This window comes from Anopheles coluzzii, chromosome 2 (assembly GCF_943734685.1).
Source record: "Anopheles coluzzii chromosome 2, AcolN3, whole genome shotgun sequence".
Lineage (NCBI taxonomy): Eukaryota > Metazoa > Arthropoda > Insecta > Diptera > Culicidae > Anopheles > Anopheles coluzzii.
In genome coordinates this window covers 117294726-117318621 of record NC_064670.1, presented here as the reverse complement: position 1 = coordinate 117318621, position 23896 = coordinate 117294726, and the positions used below count along the sequence as shown (strand labels likewise).

General features: G+C 49.1%; 1 protein-coding gene across 5 annotated transcripts in view; it reads left to right on the top strand.

The window, feature by feature from the left end:
* Positions 1–23896, top strand: part of LOC120952049 (filamin-C) — a 40350-nt gene that overhangs the window by 11291 nt on the left and 5163 nt on the right. Inside the window, exons 2-12 of one of the 5 annotated variants that reach the window (XM_040371142.2) lie at positions 865–1223; positions 1296–1946; positions 2018–2502; positions 2586–2772; positions 2838–4509; positions 4587–4754; positions 17617–18628; positions 18712–18932; positions 21309–21457; positions 23235–23307; positions 23399–23586. In XM_040371142.2, the coding sequence (XP_040227076.2) occupies positions 993–1223; positions 1296–1946; positions 2018–2502; positions 2586–2772; positions 2838–4509; positions 4587–4754; positions 17617–18628; positions 18712–18932; positions 21309–21457; positions 23235–23307; positions 23399–23586 (5037 nt within the window). In that variant the 5' untranslated portion in view covers positions 865–992. Of the gene's footprint in view, positions 1–864; positions 1224–1295; positions 1947–2017; positions 2503–2585; positions 2773–2837; positions 4510–4586; positions 4755–7377; positions 7587–7702; positions 7725–8945; positions 9211–17616; positions 18629–18711; positions 18933–20092; positions 20986–21308; positions 21458–23234; positions 23308–23398; positions 23587–23896 lie in introns of those variants that run through there. The other 4 variants (XM_040371150.2, XM_040371145.2, XM_040371143.2 and 1 more) reach the window with 4 other exon arrangements.

Here is a 23896-nt window from a genome sequence, read left to right as displayed (position 1 = left end):
CCGAAGCACAGAACACCCCCAACACAAAAGTTAATTGATGGGAAAACTCGGAAGTGTAAGCTTTTTGTGCAATTTTTGATTAATAACCTCTCGACCCGATTCTGCCAAAGCTACGCGAACCGTACATCCTGCGCATTAGCAAACAACATAAATCATAAAGAACTCCAACAAAACAAAAATCCGATAAAGATATCATGTCGGCCACAATCTGTCTAGCTGCTTGCTACTAGACTTATCATGGGCCAAGTTCCCAAAAACAAAAGAAGCCTACACCGCGTTATGAATTTATGCTCAATTAACCATGAAAAAGTCATCACGTTTTACAGCGCAGCTTTGCCAATAAACTATCATTCGCGCGGTTTCCTTCGTATACGCATACGCCTTGTTTCGCGCTTCCCATGTGTGGAGGTCCTTCAGCGACGCATTATTATCGTTATCCGGAACCTAGGTGCAAACTATTCCGTTCCTTCCTCCTCATCATCACCATCGACAGCGCGTCAATCAGCGGCTGCAAATCAACGACCATCGGCGGTCGGTGACAATGTGTGGCACACAGCGGTTTGTCGGTGTGTACACTACTTCCTTCCTTCGCTTGATGGCGTTATGAATGTTTTCGTTTTGGCGCAGCACCAAACCCCATTCACATCCGTTCCGCGACGCCGAAGATCTTTGTGTTTCGGTTAGCGCGTACAAAACCACCCGCCAACCGTGCCGACCGGCTCACTCGACTAGCTACGCTCGTGAACGATAGAACACGCACTCTACGCTCTTTTTAATTTTAATTTTTTGGAGTAGAATAAAACGTTAAAATACACTCTTCCAAAAACAGAAGAAGTAAAACTTTCTGCCTTTTTATGCAAACAGGTTCGTAAAATGAGCAGCAATAGTTTTTGAGCACCGGAGCACTGCGCGAGCCCTAAACGCCACAACACGCAAAGATCGAAGAGCAGGAAGGAGAAGAACGTCTAAAGCATACCAAGCAAGCGCCCAACATGGAGCTGCCGAAGGGAGCGAAAATCACACACACCGGGCTGCTGCAGCACACGCCAGATGGCAAGACGGAGCTGCAGAAGATCACCCAGGCCGGGCTGGTGGCCCGCTCGCCCGAGGGTACAGCCGCCAAGGGCATGAACATACGTGGAAATGAGGACCTGTGGGTCGAGATTCAGGCCAACACGTTCAAGAACTGGGTGAACGAGCATCTGCGCGAGTCTGGACTTCAGGTGAGTACGGCTGCAGGGGTGGTTTTGCCATCGTAGTCCCAGGAATGAGATATTCTCCACCTTTCCCCACAGGTGATTGAGTTCCACGAGGACTTTTGCGACGGCACACTGCTCTGTGCGCTCGTCGAAGGGCTGCAGAAGCGTCCACTCAAGCCGTCCTGGAACAAACGGCCCGCCAACCAGCACCACTACCTGGAGAACGTGACCACCGCGCTGAACGCGATCGAGGCGGACGGCGTCAAGCTGGTCAACATCGGCAACGTGGACATCGTGAACGGGAACGTGAAGCTCATCCTGGGCCTGATCTGGTCGCTGATCGTGCGCTACCAGATCGGGCGCAGTAAGTTCCCGCCGCGCAAGCTGATGCTCGCCTGGCTGCAGGCCGCCCTGCCCGACTGCAAGGTGAGCAATCTGACCACGGACTGGAACAGTGGCGTGCTGCTGTCCGCCCTGCTGGACTACTGCGAGCCGGGCCTGTTCCCGCACTGGCGCACGCTCAACCAGAGCGAATCGGTGCGCAACTGCGAGCGGGCCATGAACCTGGCGTACGAGCGGTTCGGCATACCGAAGGTGCTCGAGCCGGAGTATCTCGCTTCACGCTGGCTGGACGAGCTGTCCGGCATGACGTACCTGTCCTACTTCATGCGCCCGGGCGGACCGGGCTACAACGCGACGATGAAGTGGGTGAACGGACAGATCAAGCGCCCTGTGACCAACTTTACGGTGAGTTGTTGCTGTCCATTCGAATGCCCATATCCTTATTAACTGGGCTTTTCTTCTCCTCCCTCCATCAGAGTGACTTCAACGATGGAAAAGTGTTCTGCGAAATCATCAAAGATCTTGGCGGCCCGGTGCCCGACCCGCACAAGCTCAGCTCGGACCCGTCCCAGTGGGAGAGCAACCAGCAGAAGGTGATCGACGGTGGCCTCAAGCTGGGCGTTAAGCCCGTGCTGGCCGCGAAGGATATGGCCACGGCCGACGAGGAGCATCTGGGCGTGATGGCGTACACGACCTGGCTGCGGTGGGTCGTCCCGCGCCCGCCGCTAGCGAACATGCTGACGGTGCAGCTCGAGAGCACCTCCGGGCGGGTCGGCGAGCCGACCGAGTTCCGGGTCGAGGCGCTGTCGCGCGATGTCGACATGTCGCGGGTGCGGGCGTACGTCGGCATGCCCAACACGAACACGCTCCAGCAGGTGCGGCTGGGTGCGCGGGGCGAGGGCACCTTCGTGCCGGACAAGTACGGCATGCACGAGATCGTGCTCGAGATCGATGACAACCAGTAAGGTCAAGCTGCTTGCCCAGCGCAAAATGGATCCCTAATGCTTCGTCTCCTTCTTCTTTTCTTTGTTGCCGCCTTTCCAGACTTGGTGGACACTTCTTCCGGGTACTCCCAAGGCTTGTACACGTGGCCCCGCCCGGTATGGCGCCGTGCGCCCTCGGAAGCCTTGTGGAAGTGCTGGTCAACGCAACCGGTGCGCCGAAAACCGAGGACATCCTAGTGACCGCCTACAGTCCTTCCGGGCGACCGCTCAAGTGTCCGTTGAAGAAGGTAAATGTTCGTTGCACTTTGCTTTTGCATCCACACTGACCACCGACACATTGTCAACATTCCAGATCGAGGAAGGACACAGTGCCATTTTCAAGCCGGACGAAGCCGGCGTGTGGGAAATTGCCATAACGTACCAGGGCCGCCACATCCAGGGCGGCCCGTTCACCTGCGCCGTGTTCGACCCGAGCGGCGTGTCCGTGCACGGGCTGGACGGGGCGATGCCGCTGCGCGCGCACTCGTTCGAGGTGGACGCGCGCGGTGTCGGGGTGGCCGGCGAGCTGCACGTCGACATCGTGCACGAGAAGCGCTCGCTGGTCTGTTCGGTCGAGCGGCTGCAGGAGAACAAGTACCAGGTCACGTTTATGCCGCGCTCGAACGGCAAGCACCGCGTGTACGTCTACTTCAACGGGTACGACGTGAAGGGGTCGCCCTTTATCATGAAGGTCGGCTCGAAGGGGCGGTCGGGCAAGACGCGAACCAGCCCGCACCAGCACGACGGCAAGCTGCGCTCGGAAAGCCCCTCGTACCATTTCAATGCGTCCTCGCTGACGCGCAAGGCGGACACGCAGAGTGGATCGCTGAGGCGCGAGATCTACTCGCCGCCGACGGTGCAACAGTCGGGCTCACGGTCGCCGCAGGACTACGAGCCGGGCGGGTACATCAAAAGCACCAGCAAGGAGACGTACACGAGCCGCGTAATGTCCCCGGCCCGGCACAGTCCCTCGCCGAAGCTGCTGTTCCCGGCGACCGAGACGGATTATTCCGGCGGCTTTCGGCGCAGTACGGAGCTGCTGTCGCAGCGGCGTGATTCGGACGAGCTGAAGACGAGCCCGGTACGGTTGGGTGGTGGTGGCGGCGTCGTCGACGAAGCCGCCAGCTCGTACGTGAAGACGATCCGCACGGAAAACCACACCACCAAGACGATCCGCACCGTGCTCGATGGGGAGAGCAGCCCGATCGCGCACATCCGCGCCAGCCCCGGGCTGAAAAGCCCGCAAACGGTCGTGTCGGCGACGCTGCTCGATACACGCACGGCCAGCCCGAAACCGCTGATCACGACCACCAGCACCAGCACGTCCAGCACCCGGTACATACCGTCGCCGGTGACGGAGCAGCGCGTCGCCAGCCCGATTGCGATGCACGAAAAGTCCAACGGCACGTACAAGGTGACGGAGCGCAACTCGACCTACAAATCGACCGTAACGCGTGACGTCGTGCGGGACAGCCCGACGCTCGAGCGGGTCGTCCGCAGCCCGCTGACCACGGCCGCCGGCACCAGCGTGGTGGACTACTCGTCCAACATTAAGGTGAACGGGGCGAACGGGCAACCGTCGCGCCGGGACAGCTACGACGTGATCAACAAAACGAAGCATCTGTTCTCGCAGAACTCGCTGGAATCGCTGGCCAATCTTACCGAGCGGCAGCTCAACACCGACCTCACGTACGACCGGTCGACGCTGGACAATCAGACGGAGAAGAACACACACTTTAACAAGTTTTCGCTCGGCACGGAGACGCAGCCGAGGCGTCCGGTGATCGAGGACGAGGGACTGTACCGTGCCGGCGGCTATTTGAAGAACTATCGGACGGAGTCGAACGAATCGCGGTACGAGTCGAAGTACAGCTCCCAGCTGAAGGGTGGATTCGAACCGATCGGGCGGGATGTTAGCGGCGCGCGGGCTATCCGCGTGCAGGACATACCGGACGGTGTGCTGGGACGGCCGGTAGAGTTTGAGAGTAAGTAGCAGATTTCGTACTACTCTGCAAAAAGAGCCACATTAACCGCCTCTCCATTTTGGTTCACTCGACTGCAGTCGATGGTTCACAGGCCGGTTCGGGAAATTTGGAAATCCTTGTCAACGGGGGTCGCGTCACGTCGGCGGTACGGGCGCTCGGTAATCAGCGCTTCATCGCCAGCTTCACGCCGCACGAGTCCGGCACCCACACGGTGCAGATCACCTTCAACGAGGAAACCGTTCCCGGTAAGTTCATTGTTTGTTGAGGAAGTTTCTTTGATTTTGCAGCATTTACGGTGGGTTTTATGCGAGGGAATCGTTCCCATTCTAACATCGATTCTGTTCTGTTGTGTGTTGCTCCGAAGGACTGATCCTGTCGCGAATGTACACATTCTCGAGCAAAGGCAACCCTGCTCTTCCTCCTACCCCATACAGCCACTGGCAGAGGACGCGTGGCGGCTAATGTTTGGTGTCTAATGGCACAGGCTTAGGTTTTATCGTCGCTTTGTGGGAATTATTTTATGCGTGCTGAGGGGATACATGTTCTTATATCGATGCGTATTTAAATAAAGCTTCTACAAGGTGTCCTTATGAATGCCGCAATAGGCTCCTGTTACACTGATTTGATGGATGGAATGGAATATTATTCACAAATATCGGAAGACACATTAATGGACGAAAAATCCAAAAATCAACCAAAAAGCATGGAAAGAAATGGATCATTTTGGATATTTTTAAAACTGGAGTCAACAATTTTAAATTCAATAAAACTGAATTAAAAAGGCTATTCGAGGCACTTTTACACACTTCCTTGTCTCGTAAATAGGGTTTTTTCTGTCGGTTCATTTCCTCGTCATCTAAGACACACACACGTGAATAAATGATCCGATCCATGTGTTGTTCGACCCAGTTCTCCCCTCACTTTGACATTCAAGGGTCGATGAGCTAAGAGGGTCCACCTTTTTTCACGTTCCAAGTGAGTGGTGGCATGTGAAAAGCCTATCCATCTAAACCGTCGACCAGCAACGTGTCGAGCATTGTGTTTTTGGTTTAAACATTGAAATTAAAAATACAATTAAACGTACCATTGTCACCGATAATTCATTCCATCCATCAAACAGAGCTGATTGGAAGAACACTCAAAAAGCAATCATAAAAATCGTTATACCCTCAAAACTGTCACGGATACGTCTTGTTTATTCAAAAAGCTTAACAACTAACACGCTTTGTAGCGATGGTTTTTTTGATTTCAGGAAGTGACTGTTTCGGGAAAATGTTGTTCAGTAACACCTTTAGGTATCGCTGTTTTTTCTCCATCGGCGCATGACGAATTTATGCAGCACCGCAAATGGATTTTAATGGCATTCCTTTCGATTTACTCCATTGCTCGCGATCGCCATTCATGCGTTCTCGATGAACATGAATGTGTGACGGTGTTTGGAATTGAGAGGAAAACAAGAGTTCATGCGCGAGTTCATGCAATGTCTGCTGGTGGTTGAGCCATTTCTGAGTTGCGTAGTGTATAGCCGACCAATCGGGGTGTTCATCTTGCTGCATTCATTTTACGACGATCGGGGTTCGTTGCTTGATAAGTTGCTGGCGTTTTAATCATGGATATTCCTACAGTAATTGATTCCGTTACGATTTGTCTCAAATGTATTATTTAACCATTATAACGTAGTTTTAAATCATTTGTTCCTTCCATACGATCGCTTCTCAGCGACAAAATTACTATTTTATCAAATTCAATTAATTACCAATTCATTACTGAGATCTGATAATGACGAAAAGCATGTTTTGTAGAGATGGGATTACTGATCATTTCACAATTAATTACTTTGAATTGATTTTAATTTTTAAATGAATTTGATTTGAATTCAAATTAAGCAACTAATTTCAAGTAGCTTGACGAAATAAATATTTTCGATTAATTAGTCACAGGCAAGTGGTCCAAGTATAATTACATTATTGGATGAAATTGTTCAAAATACTAGTGGGTCATATATTCTGATGAGAAACCAAATTGAAAACAGTAGTCACCAGTACCTATCTTCTGGCGACAACTTCAAAGTAAATGGATCTTATTTTGGAATGAAATAAAATGACAAAAATAACTAGTTAGCTAGTTAAGAAGCTCCTAGTAACAGGATTAAAGAGACTGATTGTCGGATAGACATGCAATATAATAGTAAAATTAAAATAGTAAACAAAATTATAACTGGCTACAAGTAGCTCCAGGGGAGAGTGAGATTGAAGAGCGTTAAAATAACCAATAAGAACGTGTAACTAGTTACAAGTACCAATTTAAAAGTAACTGAACGTAACTGTAACGAAATAAAATGTTTTGAAACTGTAAAAATGCAAAAGTAAACGGCAAAACAGCTAATTACTCTGGATGAATTTAACGAGCTTCCCGTTTTCTAGAAAAAGTATCTTGACACTTTTTCCAGCTACTCGTTGGTTAGAGTATTTGCATTCCCACTAGTGTTGGTAAAGGTTTATCACTTAAAGTAATGGAACTTGGCGGAAAAACCTGCAACAACAGTTCACATTCCCACACAGCGGGCACTTTTTGCGGTGGCATTCCTTAAGCTTCACCCTCTGGCTACCTGCGCCAGGGGTGCGACCGATAGGCCGCGCGGGCCAGGCTAAAGCCCACGGATGCGAGAGACCAAACGCACCTTCCCTAAAGCCCATACCAACGTACAACAACATCGAGAGATAGACTTTGTACGTGTGTATGTGTGTAGGGCGCATAACACACAGAGAGAGAGAGAGAGACAGTGAGAGCGCCTCGGAGAGAAAAAGCCCACGCACGTACGCTGCCACCAACAGGCAAGTTTGGTGAGCTCTAGCGCAGCCCGATCTCGACCGATCGCGCAAGTCTTCTTTCGAACGTTAACCGCGAAGGGTGCGTGCGATCGTCGTCGTCGTCGTTCATCTGCGCGTTTCTTGCTGTACCAGCAGCAAGGGTGTGAGAGGGGCATTGGGAAGAGGCTGGCATTAAAGTGCAAAAGAGAAAAGGCCTTCTACACCACATCATCACGGCGCGAAACATGCGCTAGAGTGAGCAAACGTGTGCGTAGTTCTGTTTTTTTTCGGTTAAAAAAGATCTTGTTCCCGTGTGTGTGTGTGTGTGTGTGTGCGCGCGCAAGACGCAGAGGGAAAACGAAAGGTGACGGAGAGGGCAACAAGAAGAAGAAATTCATCTCTCAGGTGTGTTTGTGTATACATGTGTGCCCCTGCGTTCGTGTGTATTCGTTCGCTGCCGTACCCAACACTGCCGCGCACCTCGAAGTGTGTGCGTGATCGACCAAGAGGCATTAGAAAAGTTTCCCGACTACGGGGTGGATTTAGGGAGCGAAAGAAGAAAAAAAAACAAACGAAACAAAAGCATATTCTTGCGCTCGGAAAACGAAAAAGAAAATTAAAAAAAGCGGATTGGCAAATATTTGTAGCCTCTCGTCGCGGTGTTTTGCCTTCGTCTTCGTCCGCTTCGGCGAAGGCGGCTGGATATGTGTGTGGCGCAAAGTTGTGAAAAAGTTTGCATGTGGGAATGCGGTCTGCTGCCTTTGCTGCCAACACCTAGATAAATGGGCAAAAACGGTGGCTCCATCTCGCGACTGTAAACCGTGAAGGAACGTCTTTTTTTTTTGTTTGTTCGTTGCTACTAATTACAATCAGTGGAAAAGTAGTGTGAAAAGTATGCAAAAATGGAAGCAAAATCAAGCATTAGCGGTACCGTCGGCCGCATCCGCGAGTGAAACTGATCGAATCCGACACAACCGACCCTCTCGCGATCTCGCTGGGAAGCCATCTTGTGATGGGAGTGTGTGTTCTACACAAGAGACCGCGCGCGCAGCAAGATGACGTGACAAAGTTGGAGCTGTTTTTCTTCCCTTCTTTCGTCTTCGGGTTCCTGTTCTGTTGTGTCGTTTTTGTGTTGTGACGGGGCTCCATTTCCCGTTGTTTTTGTTTTCTATCCCCCCATCTTCTCGTTCCTTTTTCCATTCTCAATCGTCGGCAAAACATGCGTTCTATCTTCAGTCTTTGCCCCCCCCCCCCCCCCCCCTTTGTCTTTGTTTTGTTGTGAAGCTTTCACCAAAAAACCCTCGCTAGCTTTCTTCCTCGTTCTTTCCACTACTGATCGCGCATAATTTTAAGGGTTCTGCTTTGACGGTGGCATTAATTTTAATAAGGCAACGACGCACCGCGTTGTGCTGTGCGTGTGGAATGTAAGAAAATTAGCATCAAACGAAGATAACGCAATCGGATCTAAATTCCGAGGCTTCCTTCCTCCGTTTCACACTCACACACACCGCGGTTGCTGGTTGCTTGGCTGGTGGTGGTGGTAGTAGTAGTTTGTTTGCTTGTTAGTGCGCGATACAGAGTGGAAAGATCGACGAAGAAGGGGGCCAGCATTAAGTATGGAGGGTTGTTTTCCGCCTGTCCTGTCCTGCGTTATCTCTGCGTTGTCGCTTACTGTTGTCTACGTTGCACTTCCACCACCCAATTCAGCAGTCGGTTTATGCTGAGTTTTATGTTGTACATCGTTGGTTTTGTTCCGCAAAATCCATATTCACATCGATCGTCAGCAACAGCAGCATTTGTAGCAGCTTCAACGCAACAACAACGCAGCAAAGACTTCCGGCGGTGGCGTGACCAGCGGGCAACGTTTAGCGATAGGAAAATTAAAAGAAGCGTAAGTTTCCTTCCGTTTTTTTGCAGGCCCGTCTAAAAAAAGCAGTTTTTTTCTTATTCAATATAAACCACAAGACCGTTGTGTTGCTACGAACCAAAATTGATCGTCCAATCAAGTGAGCACCCGAAATAATTTGAAATGATTGAAAGATTCCACCAAAAAACCTTTAAAAAAAACCCAAGAAAATTACTCCCTGTGAAGGTATAATTAATGCATTATACCTACACACACATACACAACGAGAACTCACAGCATCGCAACGGCTTTCGGTTCTCTTAATCCACCCCTGTTGCTGTCTGTCTGTTCAACTGAGTTCAACGTATTTCCTCCCCGCGGAACGGTCCCCCCACCGACTGTAAGCTGACCCAGATTCTCGGAGCCGCTTTTCTCAAATGCTCCGCAGCATCTAGCGCTCTGTTGTTATCTCTCTCTCTCCCTCGCACTGTTTCGCTCTTTTTTCTCTCTACCCCATTCTCTCTTGATCGTTGAGGCCTCCCCCTGAAGATTAAGAAGAAACAACACGAAGGGCAATAATACCGCTCGAAAGCCGAAGCGATAAAGCAGAAAACGCACCACCGATGCACCACCTACCCACCACCGCACGCCACTCACACACAGCCCATTTGGGTACTGTTAAGGGCAAACCCCCCCTGGTGCATATACATATATCTACACGTTTCCGCCATCATGAATACCGTTCGAATGGATGGTGTGTGTGTGTTTGTGTGTGCGAGTACCTTTTTCTATCCCGCGCGGAATGCACTTCCTTCGACCGATCGTTCGGTTGGAGATTAATGATGATGAAATACAGTGCCCGACTCAGAATCCCGGCATCCAGCCTTTCCAGAATCTGTGCCGGTGGTTTGGAATGAAGTGCCGGGAAACAAGCAATGAAAGGCGGGGCGGTGCAGAACCATTAGAACGGTACATTCTTAGAGAAATAGCACGATCGGGTGGTAATTAAAATGCTAGCCTCGTTTTTTTTTTACTATCAATTCTCACACCACGGACAGCCCAAAACGTGAGGCCAGGGCGTTTGGTACCTCGATGCTGTTGGAGGTTTTGCATAACCCGAAAGCATAAACGCACCACATTCACTTTTTGTTTCGGTTGAGTTTCTTGAGCGACCGGCCCCAACAAACAAAAGCTCCTCAAGGTTAGCCGGGCCAGATTTCCACAAGCGGCACACACGGATTGCGGCTGTGGGGGGCAGGAAACTGCATTTAACTCCAACGACGACTGCTGTACAACATCCTGTCTGCATTCATCAAAACGGCGGACGCTCATAATTCGCATCTCGTGCGATGGCCGTCCCACGCCACCGTTTGCAGCGATTCTTTTACTTTGTGTTTCATTTTCCTACGCGCATCGTTTGTCCTTTGGGACACGGACACAGCCCAACAACAATGCGGGGGTTGTGGGGGTGCCAGTTTTCCATTTTCTGCCAGCCTTCGGGGCGAGTGAATCGACGGCGGCTGCAAACAATGATAAGAGCGGAAGACATTTTTCTTTAATCGTCCGCCCTCGACCGCCCCATCCTCGGTGGGCGTTGTTGTCTTCGAAGGCTAAAGTGTGTGTGTGTGTGTGTATTTATAAAGCAACAACCCTGCGTTAAACGTTCGACGAGAGTTGGCGAGCAAAAAACACGGCTTGGTGGTGGTGGTGTGCGGCACCTTAAACGGCAAAGCGAGCGCTGATTCATGCGTCCCCTAGCAAAGAGACAGCAACGAGCGGCATTGCTGGGAAAACTGGTACTTCCCTGTGTGGTTGTAAATGCTTTTTCTTCGGGTTTTTTTAATGACGTTTAGCTCTTCGATCTTGTTCGTGTGGGTTGTATGGCGTTGGTTGAGCCACTGCCATTCCTTACCAGTGCATTCAGCGCGAAAAGGTAAAGGTGTATTGTGCAATTGAAACACACTCATTCGTTTCTGAATCAATCGTCAGAAGGGAACTGGCAATCCATCGACCTCTTCTTCCAGGTTCCAAACAACAACCAAAACTTTGCAAGTTTGCAGTTTGATCGCCTCGAGACCGCCTTTTCTGCAACGCAAGCAACCCGTTTGAAACTGTTTATTTTAAAATGCATTTGCAAAGCTGTGCCGGTGAGGTTACAGTTGCAAACCAAACCAGCTACCTCGTTTACTAAACACAGCCCAGTGTCTCAAGGTTGATGACACACACACACCGGCGGAAAAAGGGCGCACCAACGCTTTGGTGCATATTTTCACGCTGAGTTGACGCTTTTTTCCCCTCTTCTTTGTAAGCGCGGTGAAGACGACGAGTGTAGGTCGATGCCGTGCTCGATCTCACTAATTGGCACGCTCCCCAAAATACGTCACACACATACCTGTGTAAAGTGAACATTTGAGAAGGTTTTAGCTCGATAAAGATCGACATCAAATCGTTTTCTCCACACTCATAACAGCGTGTTTACTGCTCGATTCCCGTCGACAGCACGATCGAGCGATTTTATTTAGCTGATGCATCACGCCAGTTTGCACTTTCGCAATTGCTTTTAAACTGTCTGAAGGCAGAGAAAGAGAGAGAGAGAGAGAGAGAGAGAGAGAGAGAGAGAGAGAGACAGAAAGCATCCATAATACTGTTTGAATGGATAAAAGTGCAAAAGATCGACGAACGATCAGCATCAATAAATGCACACAAAGTGCGATGTTGCGATAACGCGGAGTGCGCATTTAAATTGTGCACCATAATTGTGCGTGTGATTTCGATTCACACTGCCGATGCGCTTATCTCTTGACGCACCGCACGAGCACGACGAGTGTGCAGAGGAGAAGCATTGCAGACGCTTTCCCGCGCAAGTGATGTTTGTTGAAGCGTTGTTTATATAATGCCACTACACAGAAGATCGTTTTGCCTTTCCTTAAGTTCAAACTCGATTTTGAGCAGTGAAATATCAAGCGTGCATATAAATTGCGCCTCAATGATTTAATTTCAAATTACCAACGCCGCCTCGCGACTTACAGCCGGTGCCGTACTGGCAATTTTAATTACCGAGCGATTAAACGTGCGCCGCGTGTACGGTAATTTACGTAATAAAAGCCAATTTTGTACGGCCACGGGGGTACCTCCGTCTTCACTGCTTCCGGCGGCACCCAATCGACCGTGTCCCAATGCCTAATGGTTCGGGCCCAGAAAAGGGTGGCCCTTTTCGGTGTGTCCCGTCAAGGGTGGAATAAGAGAGAGAGAGAGAGTGGTCCAGCCGTATGCAGCACAAACTACTGCACTGGGACAATGCATGACTGCACCTGGCTGGCTGCCATTGCATTGGGAGAAAGTCGCCTCTTTGGCTGACCATCGCATGTGAAACGATCTTCTCCGACGATCTGCACACACACAACCACACACACACCGTGTGCGCCTGCTTGTTTGTTCGTTTGTTGTGGTTTGTTTGCTGTTTGCGCAGAAGAAATGAGCGCTTCTCTCGCCTTGTACGCGCCCGGCTCTCGAGGTATCGAATTTTCCAAACGAGAAAGTTGTGCTGCACGGCACTGTGTGAACAAAGAGAAACGGACCGGCTGAAGGAAGCGGCACCGCAGCAGCATCAGCAGTTGTTTTTTTTTCACTTTCCCATTAAAATGCCGCACATTTTTCGAGGGTTTTGGCTTTTGTTGCAGGTTGCCCACAGCTGGTTGGCGAATAATTTAAAGCCACCGGAACACACCGGTGTCTCAGGGGCACAGCTTGAGGGTTGAGTGGAGTGGATTGCGTCAATGTGGTGCCGGCGGCTGTGAAAGGAGCCACCCAAACACCCCCCACGGGAGCCAAACCCCGTGTCACAAGGGCGTGTTGCTTACGCGCCCTCTCGTTTAACCACCGATCGTTTGTCGCCCGGATCGAGCTTTAATTCGATTCGAAGCAGGTGACGATGGTGGTTATTCCCGCGTGTTTAAATGGTGTACGTAAGTGTGTGTGTGTTTTTTCCCCATTTTCTAATTTTCGGCACAATGGCTCGCCAAACAGGAAAACGCTTAATATTCGCATATTAACGTATTATGCAAGCGTTAGTCGCCACTCGGGCTGAATGATTGATTTATACTCCCTTACACGAGTATTGTTTCCTTCCCTCCATTCACTCAAACGGCCATAACAGTGCGTTACGGTTATGGTCGAAAATGAAGCGTGCAGCATTTGAATTATTTTAATTCACCACACCCGGCTCACGGGGGCGCTCGTTTGGGGCGCTTGGGTCGATGAACTGTGTCAATTGCTGGTTGGCTTTTAGTTTCATTTAACTTACCGAATAAATTGAAACGTATGATTCGACTCATACAATGCATAACGATACGATTTTTTGTTAAATTAAATTATTTAACCAATTTCTTTCACTCATTTTCGAGGTTCGTCGCTTGTTTGGCACGCACAAGTCTTTTGTTGTGAAATTGTTCCGTTTGCAGCACTTTTTCGCTCTCCTGTATATCTCGTGGGATAGATGATAGTTTCAAACTCACACACACACACACGCTCAGGGGTCACTCCGCAGCACACCAAAAACCGGTCCTTTTCGTCTCACCAAAATAGCTCACCCCGGCATCTTGTGAGCTGGAAAGCGGAGAAATCCCGTGCTTCTTGCTTCGCTTGTTGTTGCTGCTTTGTTATTCGTTTTTTTATCGTCCGGGAGGGTGTGGAGGGTGTTGTACACACAATCTCGCCCCGTTGGCTGAGAAATGGACAAATCCACACACAAATCCCACCCCGAAAACGACATTCCAACATTAGCGGGAAGCAACAGCGACGTCCAACCCATCATCCCATGCCCAGCGTTGGCAGCGGAGGGCGACGGCGACGATGACATACGCACCGCAGGAATGGGAAGCAAAATGCAAATCAAAACAGCGAGATGAAAACAGGCCCCCCTGTGCCACGTTTTACTTACACGTGGAGAGCTTAACGTGGCCGTCGTGGTTGGGTCGTGATTCGTGATGGTTTTCTTCTAGAATCTTCCACCCGAGTGGAGGATTGCTTTTGAAATAGTAGTAGCTTACGACAAATCATGACACACATACATGCGCATATGCTTAGAGTATGTGTCGTGTTTAGGAATTAAATCCCGCACGGAAAAAAGAGCTGGCCGCAACAACAAAACGTGTGAAAAAAACAAAGCTTTTCGTACTTTTCAAACCCATACCGACCACCGACCCACTTCACCATTTTAAGGTCATTTTACTGTCCATTAAAACCCGGGTAAGCAGGTTCCTTTCTTTCTGCTTCGCTGTCGCTGTTTGGGAAGCTTGCATATGCATAAAACATTACCCCAACCGCATTTCCCACCTCAATGGCAGAATGAGGTGTGCCATTGCGCCGCTGTTCGCGAATGACCTTCCGTCCGGGTTGTGGTTGTGCTGACCAGTGACGTCGGTTGGTGAGTGAGATGCTCATGTTTATTGATAAGAAGAAAAAACTTTCACCAAATGGGCTATGTGTGTGTGGCGTTCACATACCGCTCCACCTCGGTGCGAGTTCAAGAGTTTTCCCGCACCCGCACCCCGTGTGGGTGGACAACGGAAAACGAAAACGGACGGTGTTGGAAAGCGAAATTTTCATTTCAAGCGGTCAAACTTTTCGGAACGGAAGCGACCGGCCCGGTTGTTGAAGGTTTATGTGTTGAGGATGATCGACGAGAGGGGAATGAAAATAAAATTAAAGGTAATAACAGACAAACACTCTTAAACGCCAAAGAAGAGCTGACCATCTTCGCTCGTTCGCTTTCGTTCCCTTTCGAGGTGGGTTAATTACCTCCCAAAAAAACGCACCGGGCCCTGATTGATCGTGATGGATTGCAGAAGGTAGAGGTGTTTTTGTTTGTCGAATCGATCAGATGGATGAGCTGGCCGTTGTTTTTGTTGGTCCCTCTTCTTTTTGGAGGGTTGTGGCTTTTGCCATATACCGGTAGTAGTAGCCGGTAGCCAAAAGTGGGCAACTCAAGCCAACCTAACGGGCGAGCCTGATTGGAAACGAATCGATTTTCCCTGCTCGCAGTAGTGGGCACTTTCACCTCGAGCGGCGTGTTGGTCCGAGAGACACAGTTTCTCTTTTCTTCCTCACTTCAAGGGTTGGCTGGCAGTGGAGCAAGATGGTGGTGTGCGCGTGTGTGCATTAATACCACACGAACTGGACAGTCTGTGGGACAGATCAATCAATGATGGAATGGAGAGAAGAAGAAGAAAAAAACGACACAATCTCTCCAGCTTTTTTGTCCCAAGATGGAATGCCACACTTTGCCGATCGCCGTACAGAAAGCGAGAGTGCCCGCCGAGTCCGTGTCCGTGTCCGTGCGCGGAGATAAATACCGAAATATGCCTGCCAATGCTATGTTTTATGCTCTCCCCCCAAAAAACCGGAAAGACTACTTGCCTCACACACACACACTCCTGAACGAAACAGACGGAGGGATATCGTGGGGGTGAGTTTCCGTGTTTTGCTGTTGCCACGTTGTCCAACTTTTGAGACGACGGAATTCCTTCATGTACGATCGCGCGTTGAATAACTGCAGCGGTCATGTTTTACCTGCTTGTATAACACAACACCATACGCGTACACGAACTTCATCGTCAGCCACAACAGCACGCTGATGGATAGATAATTAATATTTATAAAGCAAGCTGCCACTTTAGTTTGATCCAACTCCCAAACGTGTTGATGGTTTTGCTGATGTACCAAAGCTCTGTGGTCAAGAATTTGCCTTCATGCCCAATCCAACATGCAATAAATTGACGGGAGAAACTAAACTCCGAGGGAAAACCCTCATTTTCCAGCTCATCTCACTCCAAATGTGTGTTACGAGAGCTTTCACGCCTTGCCTCCCAAACAACGGCGTGAGGGAAAAACACGGCACAAGCGCCTACCCAAGAAGAGATAATCTCCGGTCGTACAGACGGGATGGCTCGATTTTCCCGCAGCACCACCAAACGCCTCTATCTATGTGTGTATGTGTTTTGATGTGTGCTGATCGGTTCGTGCGCGGAAACGCGATCATTTCACACGCGACGCACGCCACGCCACACTCGCGTAACCTGATTTCTGTCTGCAATTAAGAGCAAAAAAACGCTTGGCACAGTCCCTCCCAAGTGTGTGTGTGTGTGTGTGTGTGTGTGTGTTTTTGTTATCTTCTTGCCTTCTTCTTCTACTTCTTCTCAACTGCAATCCCCCAATTGAGTACAGCTACACCACCCCTCTTGCCTTCATTATTAATCTTATTTGGTAATCGGAACGCGTCCCACTGCGCAACATTCAAAACCGCACGGGGAGGGGACACGTACGGGGGAGCGCAAATAAATTACTGTTTGCTGCATTTTGCCCTCCATCGGGCGCATCTATCTTTCCGGGTTCGCTTCCCCTTGGGGGAGTGCATTTTTGGTTGCGCTGTATGCGCAACTATTGGGCTACTTTTCATGCGGTGATCGTACGCAAATCGATAAGACGCAAACTTTACTGCTCCAACACCGGGGACCAACTGTCCACCATTGCCGCTTTCGTTGTCAAACATGTGTTGTTGTTCATATTGATGTCCAGCAAATGACATCGTTCACATTGTTTCGTGTTCCAGTGGCACCACTCTCTTTTGTGTACGTATGTACAGATGTAGAGGACGTGCACCTCAAACTGCTTTGGAGCTTTTAAAAGACAACACATTGACCGACAAAAGTGGCTACTTTTCTGTCAAGATCTCCCACATTGACAAGCGGGATAGGCGAAGGAGATCGAGATGAGATTTTAAAACAAAATTGATTTCCTCGTGGTATTTTGATAAATGAACAACCGTGGACTGATCCTCGGATGGATTCAACCATATCAGAGTGTAATTTAAAGATGATCTTTTTAATTTCTGAGAGACTTTTGGTCGAGATGTAGATCGACATGATGGAACAAGCGACGGAAGTCATTTGTAGATGACGGACGGTATATGGAATATGTAAACGGAAGTCGTTGTAGATGCTATCATTACTTACTTGTCTAGATATTGGAGTGGATATTGGATATAGTTGGAATATTCAGAAGAACTACAGAAGCTCCAGCAGAGTGTTGTTTACAATCAATAGGAATTCGATGTTAAGTCGTTAGAATGCATCAAAGATCCATGATTCACTTCAATGAAAGTGTCATTTGAAAAGAAGCTGTCCTATTCCTCGGTATGACAGGATCTAGCATTTTCCTGGTCTCATCTCAAGCCAACTAGAAATTGATTTGCTGATTAGAAATGGTTACTCAGGATCTTCTATGAAGCTCTCACCGATATTCTGAACTGAAGATTCGTCAAATCAGTAATATTTAATGCACCTTGGAACAATTTAGAAGTATCGATGTCTTTTAGCTATCCTAATTCTTTTATTTTTGTCAACGATGTTCTGACACCTCAACTAACCTGCCCTCTCTTCTTCTCCCCCACAGGCTCACCTTGGAATATCAACATCATGTCGTCACCAGGGCTCACGGCTCTCGGTGAGTCCACGCGGCTAGTGCCGGCGAACCTGCCGGCGGTTTTTGAGGTGCTGCCGCCCCCGGGCGCCTCGATCCGTGGCAGCGACTGCGTCGCCACCGTGCTCTCCCCGAGCAAGACCAAAGTGTCCGCCCGGGTGACGCACGAGTCGGCCAACGGTTCGCTCCGGATCGAGTTCGTCCCGTCGGAGGTCGGCACGCACATTATCGAAGCATCGATCGGGGGTACCACCCTCGTGGGCGGTCCGCTCATCGCCAAGGTGTACGACTCGAGCCTGATCCAGGTGACGGACGTGAACGGCGGTGTCGTTGGGCAGCCGTGCCAGTTCCGCGTCGACGCGAGCGCAGCCGGCGAAGGACAGCTGGAAATTTCGATCAACGAAGGCGAAGTGCCAAACCATGTGCAGGTGGTGGGCGGTGGCCGTTGTTTGGTGTCGTTCACGCCCGAGCAAGCCAAACCCCATCTGATCGATATCAAGTTTAACGGTGAAACGGTTATCGGCTGCCCGTTCGTGTGCTCGGTCGCCGATACGAGCCGCGTTCTGCTGAACCTCACCAATCTGGAGCTGATCCCGGTCAACCGGCCGGCCTCGTTTCACATCACCGTCAGCGGTGGTGGTGCGGCCGAGCTGGCCGTCAGTGTGCGCGGACCGCAGGGTGAGCTGCCGGTGCGCGTAACCGGCGACATCCATGCCGGGTTTACGGCCGAATTTACGCCGAACCATGTCGGCGCGCACACGATCAACGTCGAGTACAATGGCTATCCGGTGCAGGGCACACCGTTCGTGGCGAAATCGTACGACGCCACCAAGGTGGCGGTCGGGTCCGTGTCCAAGGGTACGGTCGGCCGGCCGGTACAGTTCACCGTCGATGCGGGCGACGCGGGCGAAGGCAACCTCGAGATAACGATCTCGGCCAAGGGCCACAACATTCCCACGCAGGTGCATCCGCAGGGAAATGCCAAGTAAGTGTTGCTGCTACTGCTGACGCTCCAAAGTTATCCAAGATCTTAACGAAACTCATCCGATCTCGTTTTTCCGCTTGCAGATTCGCCGTCTCGTTCGTGCCGGCCGAACCGTGCGAGCACATCATCAACGTGTCGTTCAACAAAATGCTTGTCCCCGGCTGCCCGATCACCGTCATCATCAACGGCGGCACGACCGGGCCGCAGGTGTCGCTCGGCGGGCCCGGCCCGCTCCACATGCCCAACTCGCTGGTCATCAACCACGCCGGAGGCCGCCTGGAGGACATCGAAGTGAACGTCGAAGGTAGGTGGTGGCCACCGGTCGTCCCCGGAACCGTAGATACTAGCGTAGTGTTTGTGTAACTTTGTTATCCTGCGTGTGTGTGTGTGTATGTGTGTTGTTTTGTGTATTTGTGTAAGAAATATTCTCAATCACTATTCCGTTCTTTTGGGGTTCATCAATTTGCGATCTTTGCGCAGAATACTTATTACTACCGTACTGTTATTAGCACGCTAAGAATTGTTTGTAGTCTGACGTCTGTCACACTGTACCACACACACAAACACACAATCCTTTTCTCTCTCTCTCTCTCTCTTCCTCTATCTGAATATTCCTTTTAAATAGCGCGTTTTTGTTAGTACACCGTACTCCGTAGCCAGTATCATTAGCGCGATCTTCTTGCTAGATCACCCCTTTTTTCTCCGATAGTTCGCGTTCCCAAAATTTCGCCTTTTTTCCATACGTCACACTTTACCCTCATCTGTTCTCTCACTTCTGATTTGGGTGCTAGATCCTTAATGCAACTAGCGTGCGATATTAGATCCACACACACCTTTCTATCTTTCTTGTTTTATGTGTTTTTTGTTGTTATTAAAATTACTTCCATTTTTTTTTTGCAAAATTCACACACATTTGGGCATTTTGGAGTTACAAAACTAAAGCAAAAGCTCTCAATCGACTACCATTCCGGGCCAGCACTTCACCCATTTAGAGAGATAGGCATATATCAAGCTAAATCGCGTGCACAGTGCATTGGAATGCTGCAGGGGAGAAAGGAGAAGCGAAAGGTTTCGATCACGGTACAAGTGATTAGGAAATGGTCCACAGCCAAAGGAAAACCTTTAAATAGCAATTTGTGAAAAGCGTACGAGAGAAGAAAAAGGGAATTATTTCTTTAAATGTGTAACATAACCCAAAAAAAAAAGACATGATTGTGGTTGAGATTCAGATTCTCAAATCAGTCCTGGCAACAAAAAAAAAAAACAGAAAGAAGCGCATCATTTCCAATTACCCGTTTTGGCTCAAACTCAAAAGGATCGAATTTTTTCATACCAACCACAATCATTGCAAAGAAGAAACAAACAACAACCCATTTTTTAACCCGTTCTAGCACTGTAAATGAATCGTTTTAATCTGACCGGAGGTCTTTCCCCGTTTTCTTCTGTTTTACATGTACATTCCAGGGCGCCGTAGACTTTTGTACTAGAAACACTTTGATTGATTGATTGATTTAATTTCTCCTGTCTTTTTTTTTAATTGATCGTTCCCCCCCGGTTACCGTTTTTGGATGTTGTGAATAATGTTAGCTTATTGTAGCCAGCAAGGCTTTTGGTGGCTTTTTTTTACTAAATTTGGTTCTAAAAACCCTTCCAAGACGGTGGAACGATGCCATGGCATCGCAGTAGCCATACAATCTCCAGCGATGCCTCCCCTCACGCGTCCGTCTTTATCACGCTCGCTGCAGAAAGGCGCCTTTTAGCGCGCAGCCTGCTACAATTTGCCATCTTCGTCCGTACCACGTGTACGAATCCATGCTTGTTTCTTTAATTTAAGTCTATTCATTTCGAGCGCTTGATTACAACGTCCTTCGCTTTGTAATTTGTTTTTTTTTTTTTAACTTTAATACAAATTAATCCAACAAGCATCTCTCTCATGCAAAACAGATTTCTAACACTCCCGTTGAGACCGATTGACCGATTAGCTAGAAGATAAGCAATATTAATAATATTAAGAACCAATAAGCCATTAACATTAGCACCATTAAGGCATGTTAACCAACAAACAGTAGTGACGGTAGCAGAACAAAAGGATACGAAAAATGTGTGGGGAGAAAAGAAAAAAAAAACATATGTTAGAAATATGATTTTTTGTATCATTCACACATAACACACGTATTTATTACTCACAATCGACACATCCACCAACCACCAAACCTTACAAGTTGCTAACACTCCAACACACCACAGTTATATTTCTGTTGATGTATTTCGTTGATTTATACCTTCTCTCGGCGTGGGTTCTTGGTGTATAATAAATAAACAAACCAACAAACCAACCAAATTTCTGACTAATAAATCCTGACGCGCATCCTTTGCATTATATACGTGGCATGGCGTGAGTACACTCCCTCGTTGCTGTAAGCGTCCCTCTTGTAGAAATCACCTCCCTTGGTGTACATCCCTTTGCTTCCCGTACTCCTTTGGGTTTTGTAATGGCTGGGGTTAGGTGTGCCTACGAAGGAGTTAGTCCCTCCCCCCAGCATGCCTGTAGATACACTCTCGGTTCCTTTTTAAAAACGCACAAAAAAAACCATAAAATGAACCATAAAGTAAAGTACCGAAAATCAAAACGCGAATCCGTTCCGACACTTCACTCCCACCCCCCCGCTTCACACTACAGGCCCCTCCGGTCATTCGGTACCGGCGCAGGTCTTACAGACGGCCGACGGTGTGTTTAAGGCCGAGTTTGTACCGCGCGTTGTCGGCGAGCATTGGGTCAGCGTAACCGTCGAGGGACAGCCGACCGTCGGCAGCCCGTACTCAGCGAAGGTAAGTGAGATTGGCCAGCGTCTTACATCTCCCCGTCAAGGTCGTTTGCGAAGAATGGGAATGGGAGTCTAGGTGTGATCGTGTGAAGTCGTATGGTGTGGCGATCGCTGTTTAGAATGCTGTTTTATTCCCGTGTGGAATGCTGAGGGATGGGCCAACACTGAGCTGTTTAATAATGTATAAGCTTTTGGAGCGAATTAATGATCACTGGAAGAATGTGGTTACGCTTCAGTGGTTACGGCAAGTAACCACTCTACGCGTGGATCTCCAATGGATCCTAGGAACTCCAAGCATTGAAGTTTTCCAAACAACAACAGATTCTTTCCATAAAGATAAGTTTGCTGGCCACAAGCAACAATCAAACCACCCTAATATTGGTTTCATAAGCCCCAATTTTAATGCTTACGTCTCGTCGTCGCTAATCTGATCTCATTTACCGGATGACTGCCTCTGCTTACAGCAGCGTAAACAAAAAAAAACTCTTTAATAATGAAACTAAACCATTTCTGTGTTCCGGGAGTGTAAGTGATATAATCATGCAATTTAGAAATGACAGCACGGAGCAGTATATAGATGATCGGAGCGTTGGAACCAATTGATGCATCATTTCCCGGTCGGCTGAGTGTGTCATACGATGCACGACAGCAGATAGCGTTCGTTTGGAGTTTGGTATGCAAAACTGGGACATGCTTTTCATGTGCTCAAATCATCCTAAACATGTACAAACAAGACATTTACGAGGAGTTGTTGTGAAATTGTTTGGTTAAAGCTCGTTTTAACTTCAAGCTTGAGGCACGTCTTCTCCCCTAAGTTTATTACACTTGCCCTAAAACTACCAACTCTTTTGATGGTCAAGATATACGGCGCAGTTTTAACTCTTCCATGGCTGCCTTCCCCGTTTACGCTCTAATGCGTTTTGAGAAATGAAAAGTGACTCTTTAAAACTGTAAAACCACCACACTTGATGAGGCCTAACCCACAAGCTCCAACTCTGAAGGGTAGTCCAATGTGTATGTGTGTGTGTTTTGTCCATAGTCATTGTAGCTTGACGAATGGGTAATTAAAAAAGCAAGAAGAACATTGCTCCCCTTTTCTACACCGTCTTGTGTTCTTGTGGTGTATGTATTTGGATAACATTTTTTGGAGATACTGGGAACTCCGAAAAACTCCCACACTGACTCTACGCTCCCAATTAATCGTGTCCAGAGCGTAGAAGTTGAACTCCGATTCTAGAAGGTCACATTCATCATGAACCCTTAGAATGATGTATTTACAGAGACACGTGTGCAAGAGCAAACGCTCCACAGTTTGCGTAAGGCAATGCGCATCAGAGTTGTGCCTTAGAGGAAGCATTGTGCGCGTTTGGAGTATAATTACCGTTAATTATTAACTTTATTCGCGCTTGTGCAACAACAAAAACAACAACAACAACAATAGCTCTAGTGTTAGGCCATAGGAAAGACCTCACACACACAACCACACATGGAAGTTGCTTTTACCCCTGGTGAGGAAGCGAGAAAGAAGCGCTAGATCAGCGTCAGTACACTCACACCTCTCCAGTCTCTAACCAGTTCGCCCACCCGCCCTCCCATTTAATCATTCCGATCACGTCACGGCCCGTAGAAAGAAGGGTAGGGACAGCCGACAGGTTGAAAGTCTGTCCCGCCCGTGGCCAAAACCCAAGCGCTCATACTAACACCCGCTTTCCATTGCTATTCCATCTGCCCGGGCGAACGGCGGGGGCCTACGCGAACACGCATCCATCATGCCACAACAGGTCTACGACGTTACCGCGATCAAGGTAAAGAACGTTAACAATGGAACCGTCGGGAAGCCGGTCGTATTCTTGGGTAGGTACCAAACCCTTTGAACCGTGTAAAGAGAAAAGCTAAGAAAGCATGCACTTACCCCTTATTATTGCTTCTTCCCGCATCCCCGCAGTCGAAACATCCCAGGCCGGACCGGGCAATCTGGAGGTGACGGTCAATGGCGGCCGCGTACCAACGTCCGCCCAGGCGCAGGGTCAACACACTTACGCGATCAGCTTCACGCCCCGCGAGGCACAGAACCACACGGTCGAGCTGCGGTTCAACGGGCAGGACGTGCCGGGCAGTCCGTTCACCTGTAAGGTAAGGCCACTCCCAATCTCCTTCCCCCACCCCCTCGCGCCTTCTGTCCGACCGGAAGAAAAGCATTGGCGTGTGGCCTAAAATAATCGGGGAGGTTTTAATTGACACAACGATCGATTACGATAGGGAAGGGTGGGAAAGTGTGTCGTTGCAAGTAATTCACCTGAGTGCCGGGGGCCCAGCCACTCTTTGGGGGCTTCCACGCTGGCAGTTGCAATTGATCCGGTGGCCACCGTTGTTGCTGTGTGCGATGTGTCGTGCGGGCGTTAGACGAAGCTGTTGCTGGTCGAGACGGTGCTGTCGGATACGG